Genomic DNA, 16894 nt, shown 5'->3' with positions numbered 1-16894 from the left:
CCGGGGACCAGGCCATCCTAGGTCAGATCTTCCTGCTGCATAGAAGAGATGGATGTGTGCTGGGTTTCTCCACCTCTCTCCCCTTGCCAATCCCAGGTATGGTCAGGGTGGAAGTAGGCCTAGTGTTAGGCCCAAGTAGGGTAGGGGAGCAGCGGTGGCAATTATGATTAGGCCTGCTGGACGTTTCCTCTCTTGAGGCCCCTTCACCCCATTCTAGAGGTCACTAAGCTTGCAGAGAAATTCAAACTTCAGAGCTCTTCTCCACAATGAACTATTTTTCCTTATCCCACCGGCCCTCATTCACAACCCACCTCCTGGTGCTGTAGATTACTCCTGGAACCCATTCAGCTTGTGAACCAGGTTACAATGTCAAGCCAACATTAACTATTTCCCTATTCACAGGTGCACCGTGTTTTTCCAGCATTATTGTGTTTTTATTTCAGGTTGTCAGCATCTGCAATATTTTTCTTTTGGCTCAGTCATTGGTCCTGACCTGTGTTCTGATTGGCAGGAGGTCTGCTGCTGTTTGGAGCTTGCAGTTTGCTGCTTGACGCCTTTCGGATCGTCCACGTTTCTGGGTTTAAAGGCTGCGAGCTTCCGATTCAATTTCTATTCCCAAGTATTCAGATCGTATTTATTTTGACGCAGGTAAGTGAGTTTCAGAAAGATACTTGATTTACTCTGTAGTGAGTTCACTTCACCAGCAGAGGAAGGGAGGGTGGGGGGAGGGGGGGGGGGTGGCGGAGGAGGTAATTGGGCTTTCTGGAAATTTGCAGACAATTCCTTCGAGGGGAGCTTCAAGGAGGCAGCAGTGGTGAATTTACGCTTTCAATCTGCCCTGTTCTGGAGAATAATGTGTGTTGGAATGCAATGGGATTCGGGAACCGCGGCTGGGCCGGCATTTATTACCCATCCCTGAGGGCAATTATGAGTCTACCACATTGCTATGGATCTGGAGTCACGTGAAGGACAGACCAGGTAAGGGCAACAATGAACTAGATAGGTTTTTACCACAATGGTTTCATGGTCACCATTACACCTTGAATTCCAGATTTTTATTGAATTCAAATTTCACCATGTACCACGGTGAGATTCGAACCCAGTTCACCAGAGCATTACTCTGGGTCTCTGGATTGCAAGCCCAGCATCAACACCACTACACCACTGCATCCGCCATGCTCTTGCTTCTGAGTAGGGAAATTTGGGAGTTCAAGTCTCACTCAAAGTCTAGGCTGACACTTCATTGCAGTACTGATGGAGTGCTGCGCTGTGGGAGGCGCTGTCTGAGATGTTAATCTGAGGCCAGTCTGCCTCGCAGGTGGATGTCAAACAACTCGGGGATATGTTGAAGAGCAAGGGAGTTGTCTCCAGTGTCTTGGCCAAAACTTTCCCCTCAATCAATATCACTAAAACAGATTGTCTGGTCATTATCTCACTGTTTATTATGGGACCTCTGATGTGTGAAAGTTGGTTGCCATATTTCCTACATTATAGCAGTGATGGCATTTCAAAAGCATTGGCAGCCAGCAGATCAGATCGCCAATTGGAAAGTCCTGAGGTCCTGAGAGGCGCTATACAAATGCAAGTCTGTTTTTTGTTTCTTAATCCAGTCATACTTTCTCTGGGCCCATTCCAAAGACTGCATTCAGGTACAACAGGACACCACAAGGTGAGTTTCTTTGTTTATTTCAGCTTGTACTACTCTGAGGGAGATGATGCCAGCCTGTTAAGGGGAAACCAGTGCTTGATTCTTTGGACAGTGTTCCTCCCAAGAGTCTAGCCTTGGGCTCACCTCTTTCTCATTTACATATAGGACAACATCATTCATAGGTCTGGAGTCAGCTTCAGCCTTTACCATGAGGACAACCTATGTACTCTCACAAATCTGCCATTGTCTTTGTTGTCGGACTTATTTTCCATTTTCTGCAGTTTCATCCAGCTAACTATTGTGAAGATTGAAGCCATCGCATTCACCAGTTATTGTGCACCCACGTCACAATTCCCTTCACCTTCTACTCACTTCGACTCAGCTAAATTGTTTGTAAAGTTGCTGCTCTATTTGAGCCCAAACTGAGACTCCAACCACATATGACAAAAACTACTGGCGTCAACTCCCTCAACATTGTCAACTGCTGCTGAACCCCTCATCCATGTCTTTGTCGCCTCCAGACTCGACTGTTCCAATGCTCTCTTGCACAATCTCCGGTCTTCCGTTGGCCTCCAGTTACCCTCAATCTTCCTGAACTTCAAATTTAAAATTCCCATGCTGTATTGAAATCTTACCATGACTGTGAATCACCCATCTCATAATCCGTAATCTCCTCCTGCCCAGCAACTGGGTGACACAGTGGTTCGCACTGCTATCTCACAGCGCCAAGACCCGAGTTTGATTCTGGCCTTAGATGACTGTGTGGAGTTTGCATGTTCTTTCCGTGTCTGCATGGGTTTCCTCCGGGTGCTCCAGTTTCCTCCAACAGTCCAAAGATGTGCAGGTTAGGTGGATTGGTCATGATAAATTGCCCCTTAATGTCCAGGGATGTGCAGTTAGATGGGATTACAGGGGTAGGGCAGGGGTATGGGTCTAGGCAGGGTACTCTTCCAGAGGGTGGGTGCAGACTCAGTGGGCCGAATGGTCTCCTTCTGCACTTTAGGGATTCTATGTTTCGAACTCTGTGGTCCTCTTTTCTGACCTCGTCTGCATTCTCACTCCCTAAATCCCACCATTGGTATAATGGTAGCATCAGAAGCTGAGGTATCACAGGAGAGAATGCAATCCTCAAACCTCAACATCTGCTTCTTTTTGTAGCTCAGAGTTTTGACCAACATTTTCTTCGCTAATTCTAATGTCTCCGACTCTGCTTAAATCGCCATTATTGCCTGGACCCAGTGCGATGTTTCTCAACATTACAATCACAGTTATAAATCCAGGTTATTCATTTAATTGTGACAATAAAAGGTTATTATTATTAATATATTCTGACCATTTTTCATGAATCTTGGTGAAGGTGTACAGTTTATTCTTGGCCTGTAATTTGTTGTGATCCACAGCCTGATTCTTTAGGGTCGTGTTGTACACAGGTGCGGATTGGCCATTTCCTTGGTGTGCAACTTAATGCTGTGGATGTCGGCTGTAGCAGATGAGTCCATTCATCAGACGGGGGCACAGGGTGAGAAACAGCCAGACAACCAAAGCTGGATCCTCAGAGGTAAATATCCAATCACACAGTGGAGCAATGCTTCACCTTGCAGCTGTTCATTGGGGTCTTTTTGTGCTCATCCATTTATTTGCCTTGGGGGGAAAGCACAATCCATTTCAAACACCTAGGGTGTGGTTCAGCCACCCCGTTGTGCCCGGCACAGAGCTCCAACACTCCAACAAATAAGCCTATGGCTCAGTTAAATACCCAGGCGCTGGATTCACCCGGCGTCCGGGACACACTGGCTGCACCTGGGAGACCTTGACAGAGCGCCATTTAGTACTGCTCCACACAAACAAGGACCAGGTGTAACGGCACCTGGGGGGATCTCGCAGACCATTGGAGATCCCAGAGTGGTCGGGAACAGGGCAGGGTGGTACCTTGGCACTCCCCTGGCACCTGGGCACCTTGGCACTGCCAGAATGGCACCTTGGCAATGCCACCCAGGTAGCTTGGCAGTGCCACCATGGCATTGCCAGGATGCCCAGGTGCGCTGCCAAGATGCCCAGCTGAAAGTGCCAGGGTCCAGGTCCTAGGGGACTTTGCCAAACAGAGGTGGGGTGAAGGGGCGTTCCCAGGAGCCTCGCCAAGGCTGGGGAGGGGGACGGAGGGGGGTCGATAAAGGGGGGGGCACTAAACACTAAACACTCCCAGCACAGGTTAGATACAGCACAGGGTTAGATACAGAGTAAAGCTCCCTCTAGAGTTTGGATTAATACATGGAATTGTGATGTTGTTGCTATTACAGAAACTGAGTTGAAAGAGGGACAGGATTGGCAACTAGACATTAGATGCTTCAGGCTGGACAGAGGGGAATGCAAAAGGGGTGGGGGAGTTGCATTATTGGTTAAGGAGAATATCACAGCTGTACTGAGGGTGGACACCTTGGAGGGTTCAGGCAGCGAGGCAATATGGGTAGAGCTCAGGAATAGGAAGGGTGCTGTCACAATGTTGGGGGTTTACTACAGACCCCCTAACAGCCAGCAGGAGATAGAGCAGCAGATATTCAGACAGATCTTGGAAAGATGCATAAACAATAGGGTTGTTGTCCTGGACAAACCTCCTCTGCACCAAAGCCTCCACATCTTTCTGATAGAAGGAGGCCATTCGACCCATCGAGTCTGCACCAACCTCTGAAAGAGCACCCACCCAGGACTCCGCCCTATCCTCGCAACCTCGTCACCCCAACTAACATCTATGGCCACTACTCTGGAACAACTGTAGAATCTGTTCTTCTTTGTAAATATCACTGAAAAGCCGTGGATCTGTTATTTTTTGAAAACATTTTATTGGAGGCTTTTTCCAAGATGGAAGTAACAAAGAAGAAACAACACAAAAACCAACTGCGACAACAGTGAACAGCGTAAACATCCTTACACCATCCCCCCAACCCTCTCCCCCGCTCTACCCACTGCCACCCTGGCACCTGCCCTCCCCACCCTTTTTCAACCCAACCTGAGCTTAAAAATGACCACCCCCCCCCCCCCCCCCCCCCCCCGCCAACCCCCGCTGGCAACTCAATGCTCCTTAAAGAAGTCGAAGAGCAGCTTCCAACTCAAGGTGAACCCCTTCTCTGCCCCCCCAATGGCAAACCTGATTTTCTCTAAGTACAGGAACTCTTCCAAATTGCTCACCCACATCCCTACGCTCAGCGTCTCCGAGTCCTGATAGCCCAACAAAATCCATCTCCGGGCTATCAGGGAGGCAAAGGCCAATGCATCGGCCTCTCTCACCACCTGCACGCCCGGATCCTCCAATACTCTAATATTGCCACCTCTGGACTCGGAGCTATCATTACACCCAAAATCTTTGACATCATGGGCAAGATTCTACGACCCCTCGCCAGGTCGGAGAATCGCCGGGGGCTGGCGTGAATCCTGCCCACGCCGGTTGCCGAATTCTCCACCACCAGATATTCGGCGGGGGCGGGAATCGCGCCGCGCCGGTTGGCGGGCCCCCCTCCGCAATTCTCCGGCCCGGATGGCCGAAGTCCGGCTGCTAAAATGCCTGTCCCGCCGGAGTGGATTAAACCACCTACCTTATCGGTGGGACAAGGCGGCACAGGCGGGCTCTGGGGTCCTGGGGGGGGGGCACGGGGCGATCTGGCCCTGGGGGGGTGCCCCCACGGTGGCCTGGCCCGTGATCGGGGCCCACCAATCCGCGGGTGGGCCTGTGCCGTGGGGGCACTCTTTCCCTTCCGCCTCCGCCACGGTCTCCACCATGGCGGAGGCGGAAGAGACTTCCTCCACTGCGCATGCGCGGGAATGCCGTCAGCGGCCGCTGACGTCCCGCGCATGCGCCGCCCGGATATGTCATTTCCGCCCCAGCTGCCGGGGCACCAAAGGCCTTTTCCGCCAGCTGGCGGGGCGGAAATTCGTCCGGCGCGGGCCTAGCCCCTTAAGGTTGGGGCTCCACCCCCAAAGATGCGGAGCATTCCGCACCTTTGGGGCGGCGCGATGCTCGACTGATTTGCGCCGTTATGGGCGCCAGTCGGCGGACATCGCGCTGTTTAGGGAGAATTTCGCCCCATATCTGTAAATCCCGTCCAAAACCCCCTCAACTTCGGACACGCCCAAAATTTATGGACATGGTTCGCCGGCCTCCCCACACACCTCCGACACTTATCCTCCACCCCCGAAAAGAACCCACTCATCCTAGACATCGTCATATGGGCCCTGTGCACCACTTTAAACTGGATGAAACTTAGTTTTGCACATGACGAGGACGCATTAACCCACGCAAAGCCTCACTCCCTACTCCAGCCCACAGCGCCCGCCCCAGCTCCTCCTCCCACTTATGCCTAACCTCCTCCACCGGAGTGCTCTCTCCCTCTCTCCCTCCTCTAAGCTTACTTGTCGGCATGGGAGCACAGTGGTTAGCACTATTGCTTCGCAGCAGGATCCAAGGTTCGATTCGCGGCTTGGGTCACTGTGCGGAGTCTGCATGTTCTCCACATGTCTGCGTGGGTTTCCTCCGGATGCTCCAGGTTCCTCCCACAATTCCCGAAAGACGGGTGAATTGGACATTCTGAAAGATTATGGCCGGGATTCTCTGACCTTGTGCCGGGTCGGAAACCGCCGGGGGGCGCGAGAATCACACCGCCCCGATGCTGGCCCACCGATTCTCAGGCGCCCGCGGGATCGCCGGTCAGGGGTCGTTGAAAGCCCCCCCCCCCCCCCGGCGATTCTCCGGGCCTCGACGGCCGAGTGCCCGCTGAGTTCAGCCGAGTCCCGCCTTCCATTCTAAAATGTTGCCAGCACTGGTTTCACACCCACAATGCAATCCTCTATCCACATCACCAAGACCTCGGCTCTGACCCATACGTCTTATAGAACTCAGCTGGGAACTCATCTAGATCCGGGGCCTTCCCCGTCTGCATCAACGCCACGCAATCCATTACCTCCCTCAGCACGATCGTGGCCCCCAGCCCCTGCGCCTTTGCCTCCGCCGCCCTCAGGAACCCATCCAAAAACTGCCTCATACCCTCATCCCCACCAGAGGCTCGAATTATACAATTTCCGGTAAAACGCCTCACACACCCCATTCACCTCCTCCGGCTCCATTACCACCATACCCCGTCATCTCTCATTCTCCTAATTTTCTTTGCGTTGCCTGCCTCCTCAACTGATGCGCAAGCATCCGACTGGCTTTCTCCCCATATTTGTATATTGCCCTCCTGGCCCAGCACAGCTGTGTGGGGCAGGAGCCTTCCCCATGGACTCAAGCCCAAACTCCATCTGGAGCTTCTGTCTCTCCTTCAACCCCTCTTCAGGCGCTGCCAAGTATCTCTGGTCAGCTGTCAGAATGGTCTCCATCAACCTCACATCTTGTTCCACACTCTTCTTGTATCCCTGGATCAAAATAATCTCCCCCCCTTACCACCGCCTTCAACCCCTCCCACAATGTGGAGGCAGAAACTACCCCCGTCTTATTCTGCTCCACATAGTTTCGGAAAGCCACCACCATCTTCTCACAAACCTCCTTAACCGTCAATCACAAAAATCAAATCTCCACTGCGGCCGTTCCTTTGCCACCCACAAATCCAGCCAATGCACATGTGTCAGACACCACGGGCGAAATTCTCCCCAAACGGCGCGATGTCCGCTGACTGGCACCCAAAACGGCGCCAATCAGACGGGCATCGCGCCGCCCCAAAGGTGCGGAACGCTCCGCATCTCTGGGGAGGCCGAGCCCCAACATTGAGGGGCTAGGCCGACGCTGGAGGGATTTCCACCCCGCCAGCTGGCGGAAACGGCCTTTGTTGCACCGCCAGCTGGCGCGGAAATGACATGTCGGGGCGGCGCATGCGCGGGAGCGTCAGCGGCCGCTGACAGTTTCCCGCGCATGCGCAGTGGGGAGAGTCTCTTCCGCCTCCGCCATGGTGGAGACCGTTGCGGAGGCGTAAGGGAAACAGTGCCCCCACGGCACAGGCCCGCCCGCGGATCGGTGGGCCCCGATCGCGGGCCAGGCCACCGTGGGGGCACCCCCTGGGACCCCGGAGCCCGCCCACGCCGCCTTGTCCCGCAGGTAAATAGATACTCTAATTTACGCCGGCGGGACAGGCAATTTCTCAGCGGGACTTCGGCCCATTCGGGCCGGAGAATCCAGCGGTGGGGGGCCGCCTACCGGCGCGGCCCGATTCCCGCCCCCGCCGAATATCCGGTACCGGAGACTTCGGCAACCGGCGGGGGCGGGATTCACGGCGGCCAACGGCCATTCTCCGACCCGCTGGGGGGGGTCGGAGAATGACGCCCCACGATTGCCGAATACTCCGATCCAACCACCCCCGCCAACAGAGCCTTGTCGAGGGCAAAGAAGTCAATCCGGAAGTACACCCGCTGGACATGCGAGAAGTACAAAGTTTCCTTCGCCCTCGGCCTCTCAAACCGCCACGGGTCTGTCCCTGTTCCATAAACCCCGATAGCATCTTCAGCATGGTCGACACCCTCAGGGACCTGGGACACGACCGGTCCAGCCTAGGGTCCAGAACCGTATTAAAATCCCTCCCCTCCCATAATCAGCCAGTGCATACCCAGGTCCAGAATCTTTGCTAACATCCGCCTTAAGAACTCCACGTTGTCCCAATTTGGGGCTTACACATTCACCAGTACCAAGGGCATCTCCTCTAACCTCCCACTCAACATCACAAATCTACTGCAGGGTCTGTCATTATACTTCCTACCTATATTTCCTACCTCAGGGCAGCACGGTATCACAAGTGGATAGCACTGTGGCTTCACAGTGCCAGGGTCCCAGGTTCGATTCCCCGCTGGGTCACTGTCTGTGCGGAGTCTGCACGTTCTCCCCGTGTCTGCGTGGGTTTCATTACATAGATTACATAGAACATACAGTGCAGAAGGAGGCCATTAGGCCCATCGAGTCTGCACCGACCCACATTAATCCCTCACTTCCACCCAATAACCCCTCCCAACCCTTATGGACACTACGGGTAATTTAGCATGGCCAATCCACCTAACCTGCACGTCTTTGGACTGTGGGAGGAAACCGGAGCACCCGGAGGAAACCCACGCGGACACGGGGAGAACGTGCAAACTCCGCACAGACAGTGACCCAGCGGGGAATCGAACCTGGGACCCTGGCGCTGTGAAGCCACAGTGCTAATCACTTGTGCTACCGTGCTCCGTGCTTCCTCCGGGTGCTCCGGTTTCCTCCCACAGTCCAAAGATGTGCTGTTCGGTGAATTGGACATTCTGAATTTTCCCTCTGTGTACTTGAACAGGTGCCGGAATGTGGCGACTTGGGGCTTTTCACAGCAACTTAATTACAGTGTTAATGTCAGCCTACTTGTGACAATAAATATTTATTATTATTATCAACACTGCCACCCCCTCATCTTCATAGCCAGCCCCGAATGGAATACCTGCCCCACGCAGCCTTTTCTCAATCTCGTCTGCCCCCCCCCACCCCCTCTCTGAATAAACACAACGTCCATTTTCAAAGTCATTAAATGAGTGAAAGCGCAAGGCCTCTTAATTCTCCGCCACATTTCTGCCCCGACCGGCCGGCAGGATTCTCCATTACGCCGGTCGGTCAATGGGGTTTCCCATTGTGGGGCAGCCCCACGCTGTCGGGAAACCCCCGGGCGCCGGCGAATCCTGCCGGCGGAGAATCCCGCCCCCTATCTCTCACTGTTCATGCTTGCACCAGCAAACACCCCCTATATCAAGTGAAAAGGACCAGACAATTCCACCTCATGCAGGAGCCACCAAATGTGCGACCACTCACTCCATGGCCACCACTGGAAGCCTGCTCTGGATCTCTGTTGATTGACTTCAGTATGATGCTGGTAACTCTGATGCTAAAAGTGATTTCTTCTTTGCTCTTTAGGTGGTGTGGATGGTGGATGCTTTTGCTCTACAAATGTCTTCCATATCTTCCAGACTGCTTATTACTACCTGTACCCATTTAACATTGAGTACAGCCTACTGGCCTCTGCAATGTTGTACGTGATGTGGAGGAATGTAGGCAGATTGATAGACGAACATCAACAGCACCGAAAGCTGAAATTCCAATTCCGTGGCATGGTTCTTGGCGCAGTGCTCGGGGTCGCTGTGGACTTCATCGGCCTGGTAATCTTTATTGTCTATGAGATGGAAGTGACAGACGAAGGAAGGAAGACGCGTGCTCTAACTGCTTATTACATCTTTAACATAGCAGCTCTCACTCTGATGTCCATCAGCTCCTTCACTGGGTCCTTTATCTATAGGTTTGAGGAAAGGAGCAGGAACAGTGACAAGAACCCAATGAGATGTCTAGATATCGGGTTACTGCTTTGCACAGCAATGGGCCAGTTTCTCATCTCATACTTCAGTGTTGTGGCTACAGTGGCTTTGCAACCCCTGGAACTGCTGAATGTCCTTAACCTTCTCTTCTCCCTCCTCACAATTGCTCAGCACGTTCTGCAAAATGCCTTCATCGCGGAAGGTTTGTGTCGGCAACCGTTTGTGCAGGAAGGTCACCCAGGTGCCAGGAACTCCATCAGTGAGGTTTTTGCCAACATGAACACCTCTCACTGCCTCCCAGGAGATGTCATGAAGCATCGTTTCCAGGGGACCATTTCGGGAACTCATTCCATCCACACCAGCATCTGCAATGATCATGAAACTGTTTCAAGCAACCTGGAGCATACTTACAATATCCCCGAAGAACAACACCCTGCCTCAGCCAATAGGCTCAGTTGCAAGCGAAGGATTTTGAAGGAGATCACCTCATTTTTACTCTTGGCCAATGTTATTGTAAGTTTGAAACCATCAGCCTTTCACACCCTCCAGAGAGCCAATGAGTTTGTTTTCTGAAGTGTGGTCAGTGACTGTGACTGATCATTTGTATACAGCAAGGTCTCATAAACAGTCAATGTTTATGACCACTTCATGTTTTCTGTTGGGGATTTGGCTGAAGCATATTAGCCGAAGCGAAAATTGCCAGACCTTTTTCAGGGATCAGTACTGTCTCCTCCTTCTCAACATGGATTTATAAGGCCATTCAGCCCCTCACACCTGTCCCACCATTTAACTAAATCATGGCTAATCTGTGCTTTAACTCTTGCCTTTGCTCCATATCCCTTGTTGTCCTTCCCCAACAAAGATCCACCGACTTTGCTTTTGAAATTTTCCATGGACCCTCAGCTTCAGCAGCATTTATAAGGGGGGGGGGGTTGTAGTTCCTGCTTGTCGTTCCCCTCAATGTGAAGAATTTTAAATACTTCCATTTTCTGTTAGAACGATGATGATCTATGAAATTAGAGGCCACCCTCCTCTTTTAACCAAGCTCATTGTGAGCTGTGTTTCTCTGGAATGTGTGGATCCAAAACATCTTGTGACTAATGACCGAGCACCATTAGTGCTGGTCATCTTTGAATCTTTGATTGCCATGTCAGTGCTCTATATATATCAATTCAACCACAGAGTGGGCACTTTGCAGCCTGGGTAAGAGGAATGAGGGGTAGAACAAACCAATTAAGTGATCAGACCCTTCAGGTTATTTGGAAAGGAATCTGGGAAATCTCCCCAGGCTGGAGGGGTCACATGGAGAGTCAATGCAGGTTTCACACCTCACACTACATGGAGGATGTGAGCAAGATCGGGTCTGTTTCAAGGGGATTTGTACCAGTGGCGTGAATCAATTCAATATAGCTAGGTTGTGAGGGCCAATTAGCTCACATTGAAACTTTTACCGAAGGTAGCTGCAAATGTATTTTACTGAAATACATCAACAGAGGAATATCCTGAACGCAAATTTATCCAGAAACCTGCTGCAAGCAATGCACAAATGAGAAGTAATAAGCGTGTAAAATTAAAGTACATGAGATTAGGGATAGTGTATTGAGATGGATAGAAAACTGGTTGGAAGACGGGAAACAAAGAGGAGGAATGAAAGGTCTTTTTCAAATTTGTAGGTAGTGACTACTGGGATACTGCCGGGATCAGTGCTGAGATCGGTCAGGATTGTATTCGCTGGAGTTCAGAAGAATGAGGGGGGATCTCATAGAAACCTATAAACTTCTAAGCTTATAAACCTAACAAATTCTAACAGGACTAAACAGGGTAGATGCAATGTTCCCAATGGTGGGGATGTCCAGAACAAGGGGTCACAGTCTGAGTATATGAGGTCGACCATTTAGGACAGAGATGAGGAGAAATTTCTTCACCCAGACAGTGGTCAGCCTGTGGAATTCAGTAACGCAGAAAGCAGTTGAGGCCAAAGCATTGTGGGTTTCATGCCAAATCGCAAGTCTCCGGTGCCTCGACAGTGCGTCATGCATTCCAGAATCCACGTACAGGAAACGCTGTTAGCATATCATTAGCGGGCCTGACCTAGTATTCCCCGGGACCCCGCGATTCTCCACCTCCACTGGGGCGAATTCCCAAAGGCAAAGTTCACTTGTGCTTTTAAAAATCATGAAGTAGGCGTCATGGCTGCTGAGGGAGAGAGGTACGGAAAGTGTCCAACATCGCCATAGTTTGCTGACAGTTGTGCCGCTGGCTGGGGGGGGGGGGGCTTCTGCCAGAGCCGGGAGGGAGTAGCGGGAAGTGGCCAGCAGGTGGGCTGTTGGGTCAGAATGGATCGGAATGGAGCACCATTGCCGCGGCCTATAAGGCAGCCATGCAGCTGGCGAACAACTCTGGCTGCCCACTGTGAACGTAGGGCCACAGGTTGTATGGGTGGCCCTCCAGGGCACCCCCCTAGGTGCCCTCTGGTCCCAGCTGACCCATCAGAGGGATGTGTGCGTTCCAATGCCATCTTATTAGATGGAATGGAGTGTGTGGGATTGTAATGTGTATATGCGGCTGCAGCTTGTCAGCCTCCTGCGTGTCAATCTCAGACCCGGCAAATCCCAGACCATTTCTCTTTGGAATCAGTTGTGTTTCGCGTAGCGCCGGCGTTAGCCCCTCCCCTCCACAGTCGCTGAATCAGTCCAGGTGATGCGCCAGTTTTGCACGGATGTCCACGAGTCCTGCCCTGCGTCACTACTTAGGGCTGGATTCTTTGATTTTGAGGCTATGTCCGGTGCTTGTGTCTGGTCTTACGACCACAAAGTTGCCGCCAGGGTGGGTGGGCTAGCAGCCGCGCCAAGTAAAGCCCCCGATGTTACATGCAGATACAGACAGAGAATTGCTGGGTCCGTGGCCGCGCATGTGCACGGCGGCAACCTGAAGCGGTCACGCCGTACAACATGGCGCTGGCCGCGCGCGGTCCTGGCCTGCCATAACCACCCCTTGCCAACACCGGGCAACCCCCCACCAGGCCCCCCCAGCCCTCGCCGAAGCCCCCCGGTCAGCGGAATGGCTTCCCCCCCCCGACTGTGGCAGTGCTGGTCCATCCGGGGAGGGCCTCAGGTGACGTCCTGAGGCTGTCCCAACGGTGTGCGCTGTACTCAGCGATGGTGCCGTCTTTGAGGGGGCGGAGCGTCCAAAAATTCTCCGGCCAATCGCCGAACGCAATTTTGGCATCGGCACTAGGCAAACCCAGCCCCGAGTCTCAGAAACAGAGAATACAGCCGGGGATGTTTTCAAGAAGCAGTTAGATCTCTGGCCTCACCTCAGTTGATCTTCTGGTGAAACCTTCACCAGAGCTGTTGTTACACCCAGACCAACTCCTTTAACACACACCCCCCCTCACCAACTTCCCCTACCCTCTACTCCCCCCTCCACACAAGACAGATAAACACAGAGAGGAAGGGAATGGGTGAAAAAATAAGAATCTGTGCTTCAGATGATGAGTTCTTCAGTGCACACTCTTCACAGTATGAGTGTGGTTTCAAGTCTCTGATCAACAGATTGTAATGATCTTCTTTGCACTTCAACAATATATCTTACTCACAGCTTTTCCAGGTGTGATCTCTGACCAACATGTTCTGGGTAGAGAGTTGTCAGGTTCTGGGGCGAGATTCTCCGACCCCCCCCGCCGGGTCGGAGAATCGCCGGGGGCTGGCGTGCATCCTGCCCCCCGCCATGTCCCGAATTCTCCGCCACCAGAGATTCGGTGGGGGCGGGAATCGCGCCGCGCCGGTCGGCGGGCCCACCCCCGGCGATTCTCCGGCCTGCGGATGGGCCAAAGTCTCGCCGCTGTCAACCCTCTCCCGCCGGCGTGGATTAAACCACCTTTTGAACGGCGGGACAAGGCGGCGCGTGCAGGCTCGGGGGTCCCGGGGGGTGGGGTGCAGGGCGATCTGGCCCCGGGGGGGTGCCCCCACGGTGGCCTGGCCCGCGATCGGGGCGCACCGATCCGCGGGCGGGCCTGTGCCATGATGGCACTCTTTTTTCTTCCGCCTTCACCATGGTCTTCACTATGGCGGAGGCGGAAGCGACCCCCCTCCCCTGCGCATGCGCGGGGATGACGTCAGCAGCCGCTGGCGCTCCCGCGCATTCGCCGCCTGGCGAAGACCTTTCGGCGCCAGCTGGCGTGGCCAAAGGTCTTTCCCCGCCAGCCAGCAGAGCGGAAACCACTCCGACCTCAAGGTGAAGGCTTGGCCCCTAAAGGTGCGGAGACTACCCCGCCCCGCCGGGTAGGGGGGAATCCACCCCATATTCTGGATTCTGCTTACACAGCCTTTTCTGGAGAGAGAGAGAGAGTTATCAGATACTCACAGTGATAATTAACTGGATATTCCTGGACTGAGTTGGTTAGATTCTTCCATCCGGCCTGCAGAATGGAAAGTGAAATGAAAACCTAAGCCTTGAGACAATGAAAAGTACAGCAGTGTGACCAGATCTAATCGCCACCTGCCCCCGGCCAGAGCACCGCCCCATCAGCCAAATCAATCAAATCGAGTCACCACTGATCTCTCCTGCTGATGCAATCCTCTGCTTGAATTTAAAGGCACAGGCCACTTACAAGCTGCTTTGCCTTAAAGTCACATGTCCGTTAATCATCCACGGATCAAAATTGTAATTGCAAAATAAAAGAAAGGGAAAACAGGGAACAAACTGGAGGCATCTTTACAATACACGTACGTGGGTTGGGAAGCAGATTGAAAAGTGAGTTAAGCTCAGGAGTTGTTTTGACTTCTTTTCCACGAAATTAACAGAAGTTTTAAAATTCTGACTTTATTTCCTCAGTTCTGGATCATGCCAGCCTTTGGGGCTCGACCCCATTTCGCGAATGGCCTTGAAGAAAAGTTCTATGGGTTCCAAATGTGGGCGGCCATAGTCAATGTTGGCCTTCCGATGGGAATATTCTACAGGATGCACTCAGCTGCCTGCCTCATGGAAGTTTACTTCGCATCTTAAAATGAATACAAGAGATTCAGCTGACAGTGAAACCTGTTGAGAAACATAACATTTTGATCACAGCTACACAACATATTGGCAAAACCCGGACAAGATGTCTCCCACCACTGAGACTGCATCGACTGATTTCGTTTCCAGCCAGTTGCAGAGATAGATAAGGCCAGCGAGGCCATCATAAAGACCAGCTTGGGGGTAACAGGAGGGTTATCAGTCAAGACTCCTGCTCTTGAACACTATGTGTGAGTGTGTGTGTGTGAGTGTGTGTGTGTGCGTGAGTATGAGTGTGTGTGTGAGTGTGTGTGTGAGTGTGAGTGTGTGTGTGTGTGTGAGTGTGAGTGCGTGTGTGAGTGCGTGTGTGAGTGTGTGTGTGAGTGCGTGTGTGAGTGTGTGTGTGAGTGTGAGTGTGTGAATGTGAGTGTGAGTGTGTGTGTGTCAGGTGACGACAGGATTGGGGTTGCCAAGTATAATTATTCCTAGAGGTATTATCACATTACTTGCCCCATTCTCCTCTCATTCGGCCAACACATCTATCATTGTGACGCACAGTCTTCCTCCGCCTTTACCCAACATCCATCCAAATAACTAAAAAAGCCCTTTTCCCCATTTTGAATATTTTTATCTATGGTGAGGAGGAATGTGATTCTGACAAACCAAATCATTTTTAATGTCCCCAAAGATTTCTTTCACCAGGATTGCACAGAGTGGTGTCCTGGGAGATTGATCTTCAATTCCTGGAGCCTCCAGGCCAATCCTGTAGGGTTGGCAAGCCAATAAGCAGGATGGAACCTAACAGGACTCCCCCCCCCCCCCCCCCCCCCACACCCTTGGTTCATGGTGCATCAGTCATCACTCTCTAGAGTCACAGGTGCAGAATGTGCAAATGGATCAGATAACACAGGGGCACCAACACCTGTGCAGCCAACCCTGAGAAAGGAACTGGGACTACCGGGATTGGGGAATGGAGTCAGGATTAACAAAAGGTAGCCCAGTAGTTAGCATTGGCACCTCACAGAGCCAGGGACCCGAGTTCAATTCCCACCTTGGGTGGCTGTGTGGAGTTTACATTTCTTCCTAATGTCTGCATGGTTTTCCTCCGGGTGCTCCGGTTTCTCCCAAAGATAGAACATAGAACATAGAACGATACAGCGCAGTACAGGCCCTTCGGCCCACGATGTTGCACCGAAACAAAAGCCATCTAACCTACACTATGCCATTATCATCCATATGCTTATCCAATAAACTTTTAAATGCCCTCAATGTTGGTGAGTTCACTGCTGTTGCAGGTAGGGCATTCCACGGCCTCACCACTCTTTGCGTAAAGAACCTACCTCTGACCTCTGTCCTATATCTATTACCCCTCAGTTTAAAGCTATGTCCCCTCGTGCCAGCCATTTCCACCCGCGGGAGAAGACTCTCACCGTCCACCCTATCTAACCTCCTGATCATTTTGTATGCCTCTATTAAGTCTCCTCTTAACCTTCTTCTCTCCAACAAAAACAACCTCAAGTCCATCAGCCTTTCCTCATAAGATTTTCCCTCCATACCAGGCAACATCCTGGTAAATCTCCTCTGCACCCGCTCCAAAGCCAAAGTCCTTCCTATAATGCGGTGACCAGAACTGTACGCAATACTCCAAATGCGGCCGTACCAGAGTTTTGTACAGCTGCAACATGACCTCCTGACTCCGGAACTCAATCCCTCTACCAATAAAGGCCAACACTCCATAGGCCTTCTTCACAACCCTATCAACCTGGGTGGCAACTTTCAGGGATCTATGTACATGGACACCTAGATCCCTCTGCTCATCCACACTTCCAAGAACTTTACCATTAGCCAAATATTCCGCATTCCTGTTATTCCTTCCAAAGTGAATCACCTCACACTTCTCTACATTAAACTCCATTTGCCACCTCTCAGCCCAGCTCTGCAGCTTATCTATGTCCCTCT

General features: G+C 52.2%; 1 protein-coding gene across 1 annotated transcript in view; it reads left to right on the top strand.

The window, feature by feature from the left end:
• LOC140394748 (proton channel OTOP2-like) overlaps positions 1-15271 on the top strand; it is a 166702-nt gene extending 151431 nt beyond the window's left edge. Inside the window, exons 3-7 of the mRNA XM_072481966.1 lie at positions 512-648; positions 1611-1669; positions 3079-3206; positions 9546-10453; positions 14777-15271. Coding sequence (XP_072338067.1) covers positions 512-648; positions 1611-1669; positions 3079-3206; positions 9546-10453; positions 14777-14947 — 1403 coding nt within the window. The 3' untranslated portion in view covers positions 14948-15271. The remainder of the gene's footprint in view (positions 1-511; positions 649-1610; positions 1670-3078; positions 3207-9545; positions 10454-14776) is intronic.
• The last annotated feature ends 1623 nt before the right edge of the window (positions 15272-16894 follow it).

Source organism: Scyliorhinus torazame, chromosome 18, assembly GCF_047496885.1.
Source record: "Scyliorhinus torazame isolate Kashiwa2021f chromosome 18, sScyTor2.1, whole genome shotgun sequence".
Taxonomy (NCBI): domain Eukaryota; kingdom Metazoa; phylum Chordata; class Chondrichthyes; order Carcharhiniformes; family Scyliorhinidae; genus Scyliorhinus; species Scyliorhinus torazame.
Note: the sequence above shows the minus strand (reverse complement) of the source record. Positions and strands in the feature narration are given on the sequence as shown.